The sequence below is a fragment of the Pseudorca crassidens genome, chromosome 8, assembly GCF_039906515.1.
Source record: "Pseudorca crassidens isolate mPseCra1 chromosome 8, mPseCra1.hap1, whole genome shotgun sequence".
Lineage (NCBI taxonomy): Eukaryota > Metazoa > Chordata > Mammalia > Artiodactyla > Delphinidae > Pseudorca > Pseudorca crassidens.
The window spans coordinates 51,874,228-51,894,731 of record NC_090303.1 but is presented as its reverse complement, the minus strand read 5'-3'; the positions used below and the strand labels follow the sequence as shown (position 1 = coordinate 51,894,731).

At 34.2% G+C, this 20,504-nt stretch overlaps 1 protein-coding gene across 14 annotated transcripts in view; it reads left to right on the top strand.

The window, feature by feature from the left end:
* The window catches only part of AKAP9 (A-kinase anchoring protein 9), a 145,801-nt gene that overhangs the window by 108,770 nt on the left and 16,527 nt on the right, over positions 1 to 20,504 (top strand). For 10 of the 14 annotated variants that reach the window (XR_010945522.1, XM_067746429.1, XM_067746425.1 and 7 more), the window contains 14 exons: positions 23 to 255; positions 1,183 to 1,302; positions 2,874 to 3,050; positions 3,930 to 4,034; positions 8,430 to 8,582; positions 8,960 to 9,139; positions 10,161 to 11,210; positions 12,990 to 13,130; positions 13,852 to 14,340; positions 14,759 to 14,822; positions 14,912 to 15,033; positions 15,603 to 15,794; positions 16,055 to 16,243; positions 19,511 to 19,655. Coding sequence is in view for 13 of the 14 variants with exons in the window: in XM_067746429.1 (XP_067602530.1) it covers positions 23 to 255; positions 1,183 to 1,302; positions 2,874 to 3,050; positions 3,930 to 4,034; positions 8,430 to 8,582; positions 8,960 to 9,139; positions 10,161 to 11,210; positions 12,990 to 13,130; positions 13,852 to 14,340; positions 14,759 to 14,822; positions 14,912 to 15,033; positions 15,603 to 15,794; positions 16,055 to 16,243; positions 19,511 to 19,655 (3,360 nt within the window). In the remaining variant the exon portion in view is untranslated. The remainder of the gene's footprint in view (positions 1 to 22; positions 256 to 1,182; positions 1,303 to 2,873; positions 3,051 to 3,929; positions 4,035 to 8,429; positions 8,583 to 8,959; positions 9,140 to 10,160; positions 11,211 to 12,989; positions 13,131 to 13,851; positions 14,341 to 14,758; positions 14,823 to 14,911; positions 15,034 to 15,602; positions 15,795 to 16,054; positions 16,244 to 19,510; positions 19,656 to 20,504) is intronic. The other 4 variants (XM_067746436.1, XM_067746428.1, XM_067746435.1 and 1 more) reach the window with 4 other exon arrangements.

Genomic DNA, 20,504 nt, shown 5'->3' with positions numbered 1-20,504 from the left:
ATATTTTTTCACTTATAAACAGAATTACTACAGGAGACAGAAAAACTGATGAAGGAAAAACTAGAGGTACAGTGTCAAGCTGAAAAAGTACGCGATGACCTTCAAAAACAAGTGAAAGCTCTAGAAATAGATGTTGAGGAACAAGTCAGTAGATTTATAGAGCTGGAACAGGAAAAAAATGCCGAACTAATGGATTTAAGACAGCAAAACCAAGCACTGGAAAAGCAGTTAGAAAAAATGAGAAAATTTTTAGATGTAAGTATTCTCAACATTAATATTAATTTTCTCAGTGGAATGCTACTTGCTGCTCTTCTAGGTTGTGGATTTTAAATTATGGAGGGACTCTTAAATTCTAATATTTCCATCTATATGTGTCATCTACTAATTAATTGAAAAGTACTATTTCGATTAAAAATTCTAGTAATTTTTATTGTGCAGCTTTCAGAATTAAAAGCAGTACAGGCAGATTATGAGTAAGCCCTACCAGTTAGCCTTTCCAAATTCATAGTTAAGAAGTTTGTCCTAGTCTTTTTCTTAACCAATAGCCAAAGCAAGTTAGGATCCTAAAAGCTAATTGGCCACCAATGTTTAACCCAGGTAACAAGTGTGCCCTGGAAGCAAAGGACTGGAACAGTTGTCATGCTGTCATTACTCTCTTCCAAAAAGATGTTAAGTCTCTAATTTCACATGGATTTTCTTCCTTGGGATTTCATTTAAGCCGTGTGTTATCTTCACAGATCATAGAATAAGATTCTTATACATTTTATAATTTTAGGTGTAAAACCTAGATTAAAATGAAAGAAATTGATTTACTACACAATTTGTTCTACTTTTTTTTGTTTAATGACTAAATTAATAGTGGAATTCCTCCTTTCTTCCAAAAAAGTAAATTCATTTTAAGAAGAACATATTTATTTCATTCTGTGTTTAACATTACTTGAATTTTTAAAAGTGTTGTGCTTCAGATTACATTTAAATGCTTAAATTTTTGTTGAAGAGCCGTAATAGGTTATGTACCATACAACAAATGTTATCTTTTTAAACCTTTTTGGTTTGGGGTATTCCTGTGATCATCAGTTGTTCGTCTTCAAACAAAACTGTGCCTACAATTAAAGGGAAGTAAGGGAAATAATAGCTTCAATAAATGTTATTTCTTCAGTTACTATTATTATTAAACTTCAGGAGCAAGCCATTGATAGAGAACACGAGAGAGATGTATTCCAACAGGAAATACAGAAACTAGAACAGCAACTTAAGGTCGTACCTCGATTCCAGCCTATCAGTGAACATCAAACTAGAGAGGTAAGAATTTTACTGATACTGTCTACCATACAATAATTTGTATATTATGTGTAAAATAAGATGCATATAATAAAAAACTTAAAAGGACTTCTTTCTATTGTATATAAATCTTCAAAATCAGAAACTTAAATATTACTTCAATATGAGAAGGTTCTTGAAACCCTAAAAATTCCAAAGAAGTATAAAATACCGATAAACTCATTGTAGTAAAATGTTATTTACATTCTCATTTAATAGAAGGAAACTGATGTAGAACAGCCTTATCTATTGGAGCAGTAGAAAAGTTATCAATCCCCACAGAGTTTATAGTTATTCATCTTGTTCCTGACCTTTTTAGATTTTGAAAAGTAACTGTGTGTTCGTTAACACTCAAAAGAATATTTAAGCTCTAGAACTTCCTGTCATTTCCTACTATTTGTTTTCTTATATTTGAAAAGAGTGAGCCGCCTCATTCATGAAACTTCAAGAAACTAAGAAGGATGTGTGTATTTGATTTTCTTCCAAATCATTGATCCGTTTGTTTTCTCCTTACTTTGCCAGATCTGAGTCCCCAGCTTCTGATTTTTTCAGGATCAAAAAAAAAAAATCTAACTGTAACAGTATATTGTGCCATTTTGCTATACCTCCTTTACTGTCTTTTCCTTTGACCTCACTTCAAACTTAGTCCACCTTCTATTGTTAAAGTTTCTCCTCAGGCTTTATTACTGTCATCCTTGAACCTGTAATTGTAGGTAAGCTTGCATTTCTTCTAATGTTTTGAGGAATAAGTGCCATTTTTAGATAATTTCCTGAAAGTATCTCACTGAAATAAGGTAGAATTCCTTTTTTTCTTACCATCACGTTTCTTTTTTTTAAATAAGCTTTCTCTCTTCACTTGATTGGAACTAATTTCACAAGCTATCTTATTGATCCTTCCTGTATCCTTCCATCACAGAGCCATTCACTTGAATGGTGCTGCGTATCAGAATCACTTAGGGAAACTTTCAGGGTGCACAAATCCCTCTCAGCACCTGGTATTCTCACCTCTGTTCTGGGCTGGTGGAATCTGTAGGCTGCAAAGCTTTCCAAGTGACTGTACTAAGGTCCTCAATTTCCTCCCATCCCTGGGGTATTTAGAACCATTGTATTATTGTATGTATCGATATAACCATTTGTGGAAAGACAAACATAATCCATGAAAGTTTTTTAGGTCATCTTATCTTACATATAAATGTTAAGTCAGTACTGTGTAAACTTGTTTTCTTTATTAGGTTTTGGTGTGGCTGTGCCATTAGAGCTTGTAATTCAACATTATTCAAAAATGTATTGTTGCTCCTCCTAGCTAGAGAAACTGTTAGTCTTAAGAGAACTTTTTTAAAAGGTTTGGTGAAAGCAATATTATTTCTCTTTTACTAGTACTGCTTAGATGTATCAACTCAGAAAACGTTGCTGTAGTGGGAGACAATAGCACTATCCTTATCAAAAATAAAATTAGCATAGCGTCTAAAAATCCTTTTTGAAATGAGGATAGATATATTATTAACATGCTTACATTTTTTTAACATTACAGTTTTTGCTTATTATATTTCCAGGTTGAACAGTTAACAAATCATCTGAAAGAAAAAACGGACAAGTGCAGTGAGCTTTTGCTCTCTAAAGAGCAGCTTCAGAGGGATATACAGGAGCGTAATGAAGAAATTGAGAAACTGGAGTTCAGAGTAAGGGAATTGGAGCAAGTCTTACTCATGAGTACGGACAGTTTTCAAAAGGTGTGACATTTTCTTTTGGTTAATTTTATCAAGTGTTTTAGTACGGATTACTCTTAGTTACATGAACATCAGTTTTTGTTTTTGTTTTTGTTTTTGTTTGCGGTACGCGGGCCTCTCACTGTCGTGGCTTCTCCCGTTGCGGAGCACAGGTTCCGGACGTGCAGGCTCTGTAGTTGTGGCTCACAGGGCTAGCTGCTCCGCAGCATGTGGGATCCTCCCAGACCGGGGCACGAACCCGTGTCCCCTGCATCGGCAGGCGGACTCTCAACCACGGTGCCACCAGGGAAGCCCCGAACATCAGTTTAATTAAAAAAATCACTGATGATGCTTTGTTGATATTATTGCATAGTGTATATATCTTGATGTCTTCATTGACATCGTAACCATTTCTGTTTATTCTTATCTCCAAATGTTCCTTGCATATGAGTCCTGATAAAGAAAGATTAATTAAACCAGAAGAATTAATTACCCTTTTAACCAGCAGTAAGTTTGTGATTCTAAAATAATAGCAAAGTGAAAAAGCTGTAAGCACCAGTTTAGGCTGATGCTTTACCCCAAACTAAGAAGCAATGAGATCTGTTCCTGTTATGCTACAGAAAGCAAAGATGAATGAAAGAAGAGCAGGATAAGGAAATTGGGAGGGGAGCAGTTGAGGGGATAGCCTTCATTTTGTCTGAGAAATGAATTTTAAGATTGTCAAGCAATTCCTGTCTTAATTTGTATAAGATGCATTCAAGACTGAATGTTGTAACTTTTGATCATTCACTAATGTAGATTATCTACTTCTAATTGGAGAAATAGAATTGCTGCTTCTCCAATTAAAATGGATAGTCAGGATTTAATGTCTGAAATTTTGAGAAAATTCTTATATATTTAAAGGTAGAGGACCGAAGACAGTTTGGATCTGTAGAAGCTAAAGCGGAATTGTCTCTAGAAATACAGTTGCAGGCTGAGCGAGATGCCATAGACAGAAAGGAAAAAGAGGTAAGTTTATTTTTAATGACAAAGTGTGGCTTGAATTATTTTAGAAAATATCATTTGATTAGAATGAAGTTTATGGTCTAAAACTAAAGTTTAGAGTTTCTTAGCTTATTGCCTAAGTTGAACTTGGAAGACAGTAAACATTTGAACAAATAAACTGGAATGAAGAAGAGGGGACAAGTAAAAACGCTTGGACATGGGAGGAAGTTTTGAGGACGGAAAAGGTGGCTGGTTTGGTAGGTATGAATTCAGTGAAGAAGAGAGTGCAGAGAGATAGTAGGGTTTGGACCCAAGGCAGTATCTTCCTCTTGACCTTACCATAGGCTTTGAATTACTGCTACTTTGCTGTGGGTTTTGGTTTTTTTTAAGTTGTATTGCCCTGGGAGATAACAGTGCCTTTTTACAGTGTGCTAAACATGTTCTTAAAACAAAAGATTAATAATAAAGTAATTCTATAAAGTTCTTTTATGTTTTTCTACTCCCTCCCTTTCCAAAAAAAAAAAAAACCAGAAAATGCACTTTTGAAACAGTAATTTCCAGTTCCTAATTATTTAAACCTTTGTCTACCATTAGTTTTTCTAAAGCATATTGTACTCTGTGTCGTCTAGCTATATCATATTTTAAATGTTTTAAAATTTTTAATTACATTTTTATCTCTTTCCATATAATTTTATCAGGACATTTGATGTATTTTAAGAAATACTTATTGAATGTAAACAGTATATTAATGTTAATGAGTGCTTTGAAAAATAGAAGAATGATTTAGATGTCAGCTAAAACTATAGCTTGGAGAGCTTGTAGTTTGGAGGAGAAAAAAGTCATCTATATAAATGACTAATGCAAATGATCATTTCCATGAGAATGGTTATTTTCTCATTTTCATGTAGTACTGACTAATGTTTATCTAAGAGATTCGTATTTATTTTGTTTTTTGGCTTTTATGTGAGAGACAGAGAACATTTTTGTTGATACGTAACCACTTCTGTGTGTTTCGGAAAGAATTAACATTTAAAGATTTACCTTACACTAAATAATCAAATAAATTGTCTGCTTTCTAAAAAAATGGAACTCCAAAACTGGTTGCAAAGGCAATGATAATTGATTATGGGTAACTGATTAAGTTTACTAATTTTATATTTTTATTGTCATTTGAATTTTATTTAATGCTACTTAACACCTTAATTTCTTGAAGTAAGTATCCAATAACTGCCTACTATTTACTTAGACTCATAGTTGTTGGAACTACAAGAGGCCTTAGAGAGCTTCTGTCAACCAGCTCCCAGTTTTTACAGATGAAACAGAGGCAGCCATGTTGAATGAGTAAAGAATTAAACTGATGGCTAACGTTGGTCTACTAATACTTGTCACTGTTATTCACGTTTGAATAACAGTGACAAGTATTCTGTCAGAACCCACTCACTCAGTAACTGGAGACTGAAAGATAGGAATGTAAAATTGAAACATATATCTTTTAATGGAAATAACTTCTTAAGCATTCTCTCCTGTACTAGGCAAATGTTTTCAGATATCTGATAGTATAAACATAAGATGTCTATGTGTCATTATATCTGAGATACTTCCTACTACTCTCATAGCCTGTTTGTGTAAAACTTTGTTTTAAAGTTTATTACAGTATTTAGAAATTCAAAATGAATAGAAAGAGAAGAAAACCTTAGAAGATAGGAATTTCAGGATGTATAAGAGAAGGAGAATAATGTGGAGAGAAATAGAAGGAAGAATTTCTTTAAGAAAAAGATGCCTTCAGTTAGGTTTTAGCTCTGTGAAGGTGGTTTTAGCTCTTTATAGAGTTAAAGAGATCTGGCTTACAAATGGCAATAGTAAATAATAATAGTTAACTTTGTTGAAGTCTGTGCTAGAAAGTGCTAAGTATTTTAAACATCTTATGTCATTAACCCTTGCAGTCTCCCTGAGGATAGGTTCTATTGATATTTCCACTTTATACATGAGTAAACCAGATCTTAAGAGAGGTTAAGGAACTTGCTCATAGTCACACAGTAAGTGGTTAAACAAGAATTCCTCCTCGATTTCTCTGATTCTGGAGCCCTGTGATGCTATACTGCCAAAACATCCGGGCATGTTTTGCCCTGTTGGTGAGAAGTATTATAGACTGTCATTCAACATTTATTGAACTCCTATGTGTAGAACACCACTGTCCAATTGTAAAACACCACTGTCCAATTGTAAAACCAGTACCGATCTTCAAGGAATCTCCTATCTAACTAGGATATGTATACACACATATACATACATACATACACACACACACACACACACACACACACACATTTGAAAGAGAAGAATACTTAAAACACAAATACGTGCAAATTAATGTAATCCAAACAATCTAGATATCATTTGGTAGCAAAATAGAACAAGGTTAAACCAGAAAGCTACCATTCTATTTTTAGACCTTAATAATATTTTTCTGGTTTTTGGTTGTCATAGACTCAGTAATAAGACAGCCAGGGACTGCAACTGCTGAGTAAGAGAAGAGAATGCCTTACAGTGTCATTTTGGGAATTGAAGTCTCTGTTTTTATGCCTCAAGTTCAGCTACTTATGATGGGAATGTTAGTACTTTAGACCAGTGCTTCTCAAACTTTAATGTGCATATGAATCCCGTGGGGATCTTGTTAAAATGAAGAATCTGATTCAGTAGGTCTGGGGTGGGGCTTGAGAATCTGTGCTTCTAACATGTTCCCAGGTGAGGCCACTTCTGCTCCAGGGACCACTCTTTGAATATTAAGGCTAAGAATTTGACCATAAACTGTTTTATCAAAAAAGAAAATAAGTATCAGGTGAGGCAGGGCAAGGGCAGTAATTTTGAACTTAAATATCTATGTATGTGTTGAAATAATACCTTGTCATCAAACGTAGTCATAGAAGATAGGGATAAGTGTAAATACCATTATATTAGGTAACTTTGAAGAAGATATAATCATCACAATTTTCAGCAAACTAACCTGATAATTATATATGCACATCTACTAACTATATTTAAGGTGTGCCTACTGAGTTTAATATCAGTGTTAAAGAAAATTATTTAAATATGTCTTAGACATTAGTTATTAGAAGCAGGATAAATGATAGTTAAGAATGTAAGCTTCCAGAGGTAAACTCCTGAGGTTCAAAAACTGGCTTCCACATACTGGCCTTGTGACTGCAGGTCAAGGTGCTCCTCTCTCAGTGACCCCCTTCCTCATCTCTGAAATGGAGATAATCCTAGTAAAGATCTCATAAAGTTGTTATAGGGTTTTTTAAAAAATAATACATATAAAGCATCTTATGCAGTGCCTAACAGTAAATTGTCTATAAATGATAGCTATTGTTACTAATATCAGTATGATTTCTATTAATGAAATATTAGGCTAAATGATTCTGAAGGTCTTTGTCTTGCTAATGCTAAGATATGATTCTGATTACGTATCGGTGTGTAATCAGAATATGCTCCCTTTCAAGTTCTAAGGTAATAAATGTTTTATATGTACTTTCTGAGCCAGCTGCCACTAAATGCTGCTCTTGTGTCTTAGGTTGCTTTTAATGCAGCAATTTTGATCATAGGTAAATACACATTTGAAAATCCATTCATTAAAAATGTATTAAGAAACTACAAAGCATTGAGCTAAATGACTGTTCCTCTCCTCAACCAAACCCAAATATTAAACCAAACTCTTAATATTCATCATTAGTTTCAGTCTCTACATAGCCATCAAAGAGCAGTTGCTTTACCATTAGTGGTAATCTGTGCTCAGAAATGAGCTGAATTTCAGTTGTCCTACATATAGGAACACTCTAATTTTCTCCTAAAATGGTTTTAGTAACTTACTCTTTAAGTTTCTGTTATTTCAGACCTAAGGGTCTCTTGCTCTTAGCATCTACCTCTGCTTCCTTCTGCTCAAATAAGGCATGTGGCTGCCAAACCTTTCATTGGGTTAAGTATTGATATGGACTAAATTGAGCTAATCTCACCTGGTGGCTAAAATAACTGACCTAATTCTACAGCTTTCTTGAGCATTTTTAATAGCAATTAATTTAACATAAAATAAGATCTAAAATGTGGACTCTTTTCCTTCCTCCCATGACTCTTTTATGCTTTATCAGAGGATAATTTTAGGTAGGAAATGGCTCCTTGTATCCTTCCTCTGAAGGTCTCGTCTTTGCTTTGGGCAGGATGGTTTAAAGGTGTTTAGTTTGAAAATGTCTAGAAACCACACAGTTACATCTGGCTTAGAGAAACCCCTTTCCTTTATTCTCATGGCTCACGTGTTTTAAGCATATATACTATAGAGCCAATACAGCACTTTTCATTCTCTCTTGACAAATAAACATTTGTATGAACAGTTTTTTCTCTTTCCTTTTGATAATTTTGGTATCAAAGATCACAAACTTAGAAGAACAGTTAGAACAGTTCAGAGAAGAACTGGAAAATAAGAATGAAGAAGTCCAGCAACTACATATGCAATTAGAAATACAGAAAAAGGAATCTACTACCCGCCTACAAGAACTTGAACAAGAAAACAAATTATTTAAGGTAATTACTTAAGGAAAACTTTGCCTCTAAATAATTCATTGTTTTTGTCTTGTGTAGTAGTTGTAGTATTAAGCATTTGCTAAATCCAGCCGCTAAATAATACTTAAAAGAGGAACATTAGCTGCAGATGGATTTGCATGGAATTTATCTTCAAGCCAACATAAACATTTGAATTCATCAGAAATGAAAAATTTTGGAGACCTTTATCAAAACATTTTAAGAATTATTGATTTACAATAATTATATAATAGCTCTGATTTTTTTTTTTTTCATTTGTATGTTTTAGATGCTATAGCTTGGTAAGACTTAATTGACAGAATGTTCCGAAAATCACGTGTAATGCCCTATCCAACTGGGATGGTTATTTTTGTTCCTAGGATGAAATGGAGAAACTGGGATTTGCCATAAAGCAAGCTGATCCTATCTCTACCCAGGACCAACATGTACTATTTGGGAAATTTGCTCAAATAATGCAGGAAAAAGAGGTAGAAATTGACCAATTGAATGAGCAAATTACGAAACTTCAGCATCAACTTAAAATTACAACAGATAACAAGGTACACTAATTTAAAATTATTACATGAAATTATTTAAACTAGAATTTTATTTTTATTTTTTATTGAAGTATAGTTGATTTACAATATTGTGTTAGTTTCAGGTGTACAGCAAAGTGATCTAGGTTTTTTTTTTTTTCCAGATTATTTTCCATTATAGGTCATTACAAAATATTAAACAGAGTTCCCTGTGTTATAAAGTAAATCTTTGTTCTTTATCTATTTTATGTATAGTAATTTGTGCTGCTATGAACATTGGGGTGCATGTATCTTTTCAAATTAGAGTTTTTGTCTTTTGTGGATACATGCCCGGGAGTAGGATTGCTGGATCATATAGTAGCTCTGTTTTCAGTTTTTTAAGGAACCTCCATACTGTTTTCCATAGTGGCTAAGCTAGAATTTTAAAGGGCAAGATGGTTATTTTTCAGTTTCTTTGTGAATATAAAAACCAAGTAAAACTTTAATTCTCTTTTACCCATTAATTTTAATTTAATAAGACATACTGGTTTAACAAGCTATGTATATGTTTATCCCTTCCTAACATTGTCAAAGATTTTTGATGTTTTATAGGGAGTCTCTGGTGACTCAGATTTCATCATATGACTCTAACCAAATCTATTAAAAATTCTTCTGTTTTGTGTGAGCTAAATAAGATAATGACATTTGAGCACTGTTTTAGACTTTTATTTCAGTACTTTATCCTGTTATAGACTGTTATATTTCAATACTGCATCCTTTTCAATTAGATTGTATTGATATTGACTATTTTACGTATAGGAAACCATCTATTAAATGCCTAAATTACTTTATGTTTAATGACTTTCTGAATGATGTTCTAAATAAGGTCCTTGTTTGATGTGATGGAGGACTGTTGGTCTATATTAAAATTAATTTAGGGTGTCTGAGAAGTAAATTATTTTTGAGTGTGTGATCAACACTTTAAGATCCTGCCCTAAAATAAAATAAAATTCCCTAAATATAAATACATATTTATTGTATATGTTACTTTTTTGTTAACTAATAGGTTATTGAAGAAAAAAATGAACTAATAAGGGATCTTGAAACCCAGATAGAATGTTTGATGAGTGATCAAGAACGTGTGAAGAAAAATAGAGAAGAAGAAATTGAGCAGCTCAATGAAGTGATTGAAAAGCTTCAACAGGAATTGGCAAATATTGAACAGAAGACATCGGTGGTTACTAATTCTCTCCCAGAAGAAGCAGATAGTTTAAAACATCAGTTGGATATAGTAATAGCTGAAAAACTGGCTTTGGAAAAACAAGTAGAAACCACTAATGAAGAAATGGCCTTGACAAAAAGTGTACTTAAAGAAACCAATTTAAAAATGAACCAGCTAACACAAGAATTATGTAGCTTAAAGAGAGAACGTGAAAATATGGAAGAAATCCATAGTATACCAGAGAAAAGTGTTAACATGGCTGTAGATGATCTGAGCAGAAACAAACCTGGACTAGAAGTAGTCCTTACTGAGGGTGCTCGTAAACCCCTAGAAAATCCGACTTACCTCAAATCTTTTGAAGAAAACAGCAGAGTTTCCATAAGCAGTTTGCAAACACAGGTGCTACAACTTGAGAGCACTGTGAGTGCAAAGGACTTAGAACTTACCCAATGTCATAAACAAATAAAGGACCTGCAGGAGCAAGGCCAGTCTGAAAAAGAAGCACTGAAAAAGAAGATGGCAAACCTGCAAAATATACTTGAGGAAAAGGTGGCTGCTGCTCTTGTGAGTCAGGTCCAACTCGAAGCAGTTAAAGAATATGCAAAATTCTGTCAAGATAAACAAGCAGTTTCACCAGAACCTGGAGGAACAAATACACAGAATTTAAACCAACTAACGGAAAATGAGGTGGAGTCAAATGTGTCAGCACTGACCTTGAGAATATCAGAGTTAGAAAGCCAGGTGGTTGAAATGCAGGTAGAAACTGCAGAAAAAAATGCTTTGGAAAAAGAAAAGACGCTACTAGAGCTACAGAAGCTATTGGAGGACAATGAGAAAAAACAGGGAAGCAAAGAAAGGAAAAGAAGCCCTCTAGGAGATTTTGAAGTTCTCAAGGTTAGTTTGTATTTGATTTTTTTCCACTTAAATACCCCAAGAAACTAACTCTCTTTTCCCTGTTCCTTAAACTTACTGCTGATTTATTAAATACAGTGTTCTTTACATCTAGCGATTCATATATAAAGGGTTTTTATAAAAAATATTACCATTCCATACAGTCATTATTATCACCAGAACAATGGATACAAGCTATATTTTGTGGTCTTAAAATCACAATATTTATTTCACTACCATAGTCATTAAGTAGAGCAGTCAGAAGAAACTTGGAAATGTTAAGTATAGCAAATGTCCTCTGGAATTTGTGGGGGTTTTTTCCTTTTTCCTCTAACATGCATGTTAAGTGGTCATCATTCCTTTTAAGTAATGAAAATGTCAAAATATATTAGTGTTCTAGTGAATTAATGTATGAGTCTTAAGTCATTCACTTTTGCAGATTTTATACCTCATAATAGATTTCATCCTTTCACCCCTTTAAGTCTACTTATGTAAAGATCTGAAATCACAGTTATTTCTTAGCATAGGATAGGACAGGTGTGAAAGGACTTTAATTTTCAAATTCTCACTTCATATATTTATAATTTTGAGAAGTTAATGTATAGTCCTATCTGAACACCAGAAATTAACTGATATATTAGGATTCTATAAATATTTATTTTGCAAAGGATAACAATTCTTTCCATTTACTAGGCTTTTTCCTCCTAGCTCACTGGAACTATATAAATTACTGTAAATGATATTTAAAATAGTAATGTGATGGGACTTCCCTGGTGGTCCAGTGGTTAAGAATCCACCTTCCAATTCAGGGGACACGGGTTCGAACCCTGGTCGGGGAACCAAGATCCCACATGCCACAGGGCAGCTAAACCCGCACGTCGCAACTACTGAGCACATGAGCCACAACTACAGAGCCCATGTGCTCTGGAGCCTGCACGCTGCAACTGCTGAGCCCACGTACCACAATTAGAGAGAAGCCCATGCGCCTCAACAAAAGATCCTGCATGCTGCAACGAAGATCCCGCCTGCCCCAACTAAGACCCGACGCAGCCAAAAATAAAATAAATAAATATTTTAAAATAAATAAATAAAATAAAATAGTAATGTGACTTTCCATATATATAAAACTTCTAAAGTAACACGTGGTATCTTTTGAGGAAAGTGATATAAATATGAAACTTTTTTGAATGGGTAAACTATTTTCATTAATTATAAAATTTTAGGATATGTTCTAATGACATGATTTACCGTTCATTCCCAGAAATATCATTCTTTTCTTACTGTCTCAGGAATATAAAATGGGGACTTCCCCGGTGGTCCAGTGGTAAAGAATCCACGTTCCAATGCAGGGAATGTGGGTTCAATCCCTGGTCGGGGAACTAAAATCCTACATGCCGTGAGGCGACTAAACCTGTGCACCACAACTACAGAGCCCACGCACCCTGGAGCCTGCACTCCACAGCTAGAGAAGAGAAAAAAAGAAAAAAAACCCGCACGCCACAACTAGAGAGAAGTCCGCATGCCACACCGAAAGGTCCCGCATGCCTCAGCGAAGATCCCGTGTGCCTCAGTGAAGACCCGATGCAGCCAAAAAAATAAAGAAAGAATATAAAATGATGTTTGTGAAGAGTTTCCCTATTTGTTGAAAGAACATGGATCATTTTAACCCCTTTTATCTGATAAGCAGTCTTTCCTGAAAAAGTTTTATTGGAATGCACAAGTACCTTGAACTTGGCTTTGTTTTTTGAAAATAATGTGTTCATGTTTTCCACTGCCATTTAGACAACTACTGAGCTGATTCATACCAGTGAAGAAAATGAATTTTTTGGTCGATTTGAGACTCTTACAGCTGAGTCAGCAGCTACCAAAGAGGAACTTGCCAGTTATAAAGAGAAGGCAGAAGAACTTCAAGAAGAGCTTTTGGTAAAATAAGTAACATAGCTCCAATTTCTACCTATCTTAATTTTATTTCAAAGTGTATATTCTCTTATATGAAAACAAACCCAGATCTATAACTTAACAGCTAGGAAAAAACTTTTGTAAATTTGATGAAAAGGTATTATATAATTTCGTTACTGTCATCTTTCTTGTTTGGTTTTCCTTGGAATCTTTTTTAGGGGGATGCTTTTAATCTCTAGTCTGTTAATGAAAGAGGAGAAAGGCATGTTAAAGAGTACTGTATATCCCCTGAGAACCAAAAGTAGAGGCTGATCAAATGATTTCACTTCTGTGGTAATCTGTGACTATACATATATGTGAATATAGATGAAAACTGTGAGTGTTTCTGAAATGTTTTTCCTGTTATTCAGAGGAAAATGAACATATTAGCATGAATTACACTCTCCTCTCTACCCTAAATTCTACATGTGACTTTTTTTTTTTTTTTTTTTTTTTTGTGGTACGCGGGCCTCTCACTGTTGTGGCCTCTCCTGTTGCGGAGCACAGGCTCCGGACGCGCAGGCTCAGCGACCATGGATAGCTCATGGGCCCAGCCGCTCCACGGCATGTGGGATCTTCCTGGACCGGGGCGCGAACCCATGTCCCCTGCATCGGCAGGCGGACTCCCAACCACTGTGCCACCAGGGAAGCCCTACATGTGACATTTTTAACTGAATGTTCTACTGTTCTATTCATTATGTTTTAGGTAAAAGAAACAAATATGGCATTCCTCCAGAAAGACTTAAGCCAAGTTAGGGATCAACTCAAAAAGGCAGAAGAGAAATTATCCTACTTCTTAGAAAAAGAAGATAATACCAAGGTACAAGAAAACAGAAAGTTCTGCACGTTCGAGCCACTTCCTATAGAAGTGCGTAAAAGCTCTGCATCACAGACAGATGGTACTCTCAAGGTCAACAGCAGCAATCAGACTCCACAAATTCTTGTTAGAAATGCAGGAATCCAAATTGATTTACGGAGTGAATGTTCATCAGAGGAAGTCACTGAAGTAATTAATCAGTTTACTGAAAAAATTGAGCAGATGCAAGAACTACATGCTGCTGAGATTCTGGATATGGAATCCAGACATATTTCAGAAACTGAAACCTTAAAGAGAGATCACTATGTTGCTATTCAGTTACTGACAGAGGAATGTGGTACCTTGAAGTCAGTGATACAGTGTCTGAGATCTAAAGAGGTATTTGGTTTTCATAATGTGTTTTTTCAACATTCTATGATTTTTTTCCCCAGAATTTTATGTTTTTAAAGAGACAGAGAAATTTGGGGCAATCTCTTCTTTATGATAAAATTACAATTTAAAATCTTTGCATTGTGTAGAGTCAAATAATAATGTTCCACAAAGCTCCTGTGCAGATTTAGAACCCAATGTTATCATTCCTTAATTTATTAATGTCTCTTATTATTATGGTAATATCCATGAAGAAAAAAATTAAAGACTTACTGTAAACCATGGATATTTCATTTATTGTGAAAGGTGTGACATATTTGTTTTTTTCTTTTTTGACAGCATTACAAAAGAATAAAACTATTCATTGGATCCTGTTTTTATTAAAGCCAAAAAATGTTATCTTCTTTTTTTTTTTTTTTCTGATTAGGGCTCCTCAGTTCCTGAATTAACACATTCCGATGCTTACCAAAGTAGAGAAATATGTTCCAGTGGTAAGTTATATAAATTTCTAGAATTTGTGTAGTACTTGTTTAAAAAGAGTTTGTTTCTCTTTAATAGTCAATGGTTTTCTTTATTTTAGATTCTGGATCAGACTGGGGTCAGGGAATTTATCTTACACAAAGTCAGGGATTTGACACAGCATCAGAAGGCCGAGGCGAAGAAGGTGAAAGTTCAACAGATTCATTTCCAAAGAAAATAAAGGTACTAAAAGGCAGACATCTTTTAGTAAAACTTTCTACATTGAACATAGCAGTTTATTAGAAGTTAGTATAGAAGATCTATACTATAGTAAGATCTCTCTGAAGAGAGAATTGCATAGCTAGAAGGAACCTTGGGGCTCTAGTTTTATTTCTGTATTCTGCAGATAATAAAGTACAGTATATTTAATAGATTTTTTTAAAATTTCTATTCCTAATATTTTTGTTTGCCAAAATTATTAAAGCAGTCTCAAAGACTAGAGCTTATCTCCTACATATTTCTTTTGGTCAAATTAGTGTCTAATAATTAAATCCAGGAAGAGCACATTAGGTAAATGTGGAACTTAGAGATGAGAGCTACACAAAGTCATAGGCTGTCTTCTGGGATTGGCTTACCCCTCCATAGGAAGAAGACATTCAGTAATGGTAGGCTGGTGTTTCCTTTCTGCAGTGGCTTTTCTAAATCAGTCTAACTGGGATAAAACTATGTTAAAATTTGTTTCTCTTTCCGTGTCTGACTTTGCAGTCTTTGAAAAAATGTCCTAATTCTGGCTTTTGGGTTATGGTTTCTAGGGATTACTGAGAGCCGTCCATAATGAAGGCATGCAGGTGCTCTCTCTTACTGAGTCTCCCTGTAGTGACGGAGAAGACCATTCTGTTCAGCAAGCTTCAGAATCTTGGCTAGAAGAGAGAAGAGCTTACCTCAGTACAATCTCATCTCTTAAGGATTTGATTACCAAAATGCAAATGCAAAGGGAAGCCAAGGTACTCAAAGAATATTATGCATCTAAAGAGCTTTATATGATTTTTATCGATAATAAGTCACTTTACAAAATAAATTGTTGTCTTTTATGATGTATTTTCACATGAATTTCTATATACTTTTAAATGCCCCAAGTTGCACACTTGAAAATAAATCTGTATCCTCTTAGGCTTCTAATACTGATTTTGGTTAGTAGACAGGTAGCATTTTTAGAACAGTTCTTAAACATGCTTATTTGAAAACTAACTTTTGTTTTTTATAGGTTTATGATAGTTCTCAATCTCATGAGAGCTCCTCTGACTGGCGAGGTGAACTTCTGCTTGCTCTTCAGCAGGTTTTCTTAAAGGAGCACGGTGTTTTACTAGCTGCATTTCAGACTGAGCTGACAGCTCTAGGTACTAGAGATGCAGTTGAATTATTAAACTGTTTGGAACAGAGAATACAAGAACAGGTATCAAAATGAAACTTTAACTCAAACTTTAAAACAAAGAATGCTTTTTAATAGTAATGAGAAAGTGAGCTATTGATTAGTTTTAGAGTAAGTCTGAAGGTTAAAATTTTAACAGGAACCACTAAGAATATTTAGGAGAAAAATTATTACCTTAAATGTTTTGTCTTATGTTAGAAAATAAGCAAGACTAAAAATTAATGAGCTAATCATCCAACTTGGGAAGTTAGAAAAAGAGTAACAAAATAAGTCCAAAGAAAATAGAAGGAATAAAATACCATCAGTTCTCATTATTTACAGTAGTTAGATTCCGTAAAGCTGCTGTGAATGTTGAGCTATTGCCACCAGGGGAAATAAGATGGGGGGGTGGGGGTAGGCTTCTGTGAGCACCTGGTGACATTTTTGTCAACCAGTCAATACAGAATCTTGTTTTATGTGTGTTTCTGTTTAAAGACACCCTATTTACTATGTATTGTTGACTCATTAACATTGAACTCATGGCCAACAGCATTATAACTTAAACCTAAACAAAGATTTTCTAACACATGCATTTTCTCTGTAATGTATCTTTCAGCCTTCTTATGCTTAGGCATACTAGATAGTACTTCATATCTATGCTTGGGGACCATTTTAAACAGCAAAATCACCAATAAAAAGCACAAAAGTATCAAAAATACAGCACTAAATAGATGGCAAACAGGACACTTGTTTATAGTATAAGAGATGAAAGAAGGCGGCAGAGTGTCACTTTGTTCGACTTCAGCTAGGAACATGCACATGTGGCAATTTAAATTTTTTGCTGTTGTGTGCACATGTAGGAGAGTAAACTTAAGAGCACCGCAAGTATTGAATTAAGGGTTACAGATAAATTTTAATGAGTAGGCAAATTCTTAAATATGTAATTCACAAATAATGAGGCTCAACTGTAATAAGGAAAAAAGAAATTAGTGAAATGCATATGCTTGTACAGTAGAGAACATAAACACGTTTGAAAGTTGATTCTTTGAAAGGTTAATAAAATAGAAACTTTTCTGGAGAATAGGTTAAGGAAAATGATAAAGCACACTTTTTAAAAAATTAAGAATAAAAATGGGATTATAACTAAAGATATGGCTGAGATACAAAAGTAATAGAATACTATGAATAATTTTATATCAATTCAAAAACTTTGGTGAAATGGGCAGATATTTGCTTATGAAAGCTCATTCAGATCCAGCATTCCACTCCTGGGTATATATCCAAAAAAAACCACTAATTCAGAAAGATACATGCACTCCAAAGTTCATAGCAGCATTATTTACAGTTACCAAGATATGGAAGCAGCCTAAATGTCCATCAACAAATGAATAGTTAAAGGGGTGGGTGGGTGGGTGGGGGTGTGTGTGTGTGTGTGTGTGTGTGTGTGTGTGTGTGTGTATGTGTATGTATGTATGTATCTGTGCTCCCATTGTAAGATGATTGGAGAAACGCCCTGTCTTTTTATTAGAAAGCTAGTATAACCCTGTTACCAAAATCAGACAAAGATAATACAGGAAAGAAACTTTATGGGCCTATTTTATTCATGAACATAGATGCAGAAATCCTAAACAAAATATTAACAAGCCAAATCCACCAATGCATATTTTTTAGAGACACAATCACCGTATACTTATCCAGGGATGCAAAGGTAGCATACCATTAAGAAAAATTCTTGTGACTCATCACTTTAACAAATTAAAGGGTAAAAAACCCCAGTGATCATCTCAAGAGATACAGTGAACAAATGAATGAATGCATTTCATATTTTAAAACATCTTAAAACAAATAACAAACTAAAAATAAAAAGGAATTTCATGAACTATATAACAGGTATATCTTGCAAAAACTACAACAAGCATCATATCTGATAGTTAAATGTTAAAAACATTCCTTAACAAAGGGTTAAGTAGTTTGCTCAACCTTGTCCTAAAGATCTAGCTAGAAAAGAAAAGCAAGAGAAATTAAATACGGGTAGGAATAGGGAAGACCCCTCATCCACTTATATAGAAAACTAAAGAGAATCTACACATGTAGATTTTTTTAATCGATAGGAAAGTTTGGTTATGTTGTTGGATGTAAGATCAAGATGTAAAAATCTTATTTCTCAACAACAAACAAAATGTAATTTTATGTATTTATTTACTTTTGGCCACGCCACACGGCATATGGGATCGTAGTTCCCGGACCAGGGATCAAACCCACACCCCCTGCAGTGGAAGCATGGAGTCTTAACTGTTGGACCACCAGATAAGTCCAAAATTTAATTTTAAAAATAATTATTTACAGTGGCATTAAATGGACAAATTCCTAAAAGTATACAAACTACTAAAACTAAGTCATGAAAAAATAGAAAATCTGAATGTATAACAAAGAGTTAAATTAGTAATTTTAAAACTTCTCACGAAGTAAAGTTCAGTATCAGACGACTTCACTAGTGAATCCTACCAAGTGTTGAAAGAAGAATTAATACCAGTTCTTCACAAACTCTTGCAAAATAAAGAAGGGAACACTTCCCAGCTCATTTTATGAGGACAATATTGTTCCGATTCTAAAGCCAGACAGAAATACCACAAGAAAATAAATCTACAGACCAAATATCTAATGAGAATAAAACAACCAGTGGAAAAATGGACAAGTGATATAGATATGTGCTCATGGAAGAAATAGAGAGTATCCAATAAATATATGAAAAGATGCTCAAATAAAATGTGCTATATAATTCATACTATGGAATACTAAATAACATTGAAAATGAATGTGAATTAGAGCTGTATGTGTCAGGCAGGATGGTTCACCAACATGTTCGGTGAAAAAGGCAAATTAAACAAAAATGAATACAGTATGATGCCGTTTACATAAAGTTTTAAAACAGAACTGTATATTTTTTAGGATATGTGTGTGTATGTACAGAGTACATGAAAATAACACCAGACTTAGAATTTGGTTATTTCTTGAGCAGATGGTGCAGAGGAGGATGTATTCAGGGAGTTGTACACAGGAGACTTCAGCTGTATAAGGGCTGTTTCTTAGGCTAAGTGCATGGGTGTTTATTATATTATTCATCATGTTTTATTGTGTGTTTAAAGAATTTTGAAATAAACGTGGAAACTATTATCTAAAAAGTAGATCCCAGTGAGCAGGAAGAGAACGTTAGTAACATCTTCCCAAAATTTTAGCATGTCATTCTTCAGACTTCCTGGTTGTTAATTTTATTGTTTTTACATCTCTCTTGATTTTTTTTTTTTTTAACAGGGTATTGAATATCGAGCAGCCATGGAATGCCTCCAGAAAGCAGATAGAAGGAGTTTGTTAGCTGAAATTCAAGCACTGCATGCTCAGATGAATGGTAAGAAAATGACTCTGAAAAGAGAACAAGAGAATGATCAACCAAGCCAAGGTATGCTATATGACAGGCTCATGTGGTGACACAAATAGGTGAAACGATTTCACTTTATTATTATTCAGTTAAAACACATTTTTTCTTAGTCACATTTTCTTCTCATTCTCACATCAGGAAGTTAATCTACATTAATTACTCCAGGGATTAAAGGGGTGTCCAATTTGTCTTAAGAGATACGTGTGTGTGTGTGTGTGTCTATATATATATGTATACACACATATATATAATTTTTTTTAATTTTTTTTTAGAGTTGAAAAATATTTGTTTACATTAGGGTTCTCTGACCAGGCAAAAACTCATTCTCAGGTTTGGGAATGAAATAAAAAATGCTCAGTTATGCTGTGCCATCTAAGCTTATTGCTGCATCTTAAAAGCAGCACTTCTTGAATTTGGGAGGAGGAGGTAGTAGTGGAGGTAAGGGGGTTGTTGCTCAGTTGCAAGAGAAAAAATGCTGTGTGCACCAGACAGGCTGGTAAGGACATGCTTTAAAATATCAAAGGACTTTGCTTTTATCTCCTGTAGAGGTTGAAATTGGCTTCAGTTAGCTATGTGTGGAAAGAGAATGATGGTTAACTCTTACAGAATAATCCAACAGAGAGCAATTTTCTGACATATAAACAGATACATTTAATTTAAAATGAATAAGCATTGCCTTGATCAGGTTGTTTCACCCATTAAGTTCATTATCTTTCTTTGTTTTGAAGCTCTATGTGTGGATAACCTAAAAGAAAAAGAAATTCTCAATGGAAGTAACGATTTCTTTTTAATACCTTTTTTGTGTGTGTGAACTGTAACATACATACAAAAAATGCAAAAATATACAGTATAAAAACTATTAAAGGAATA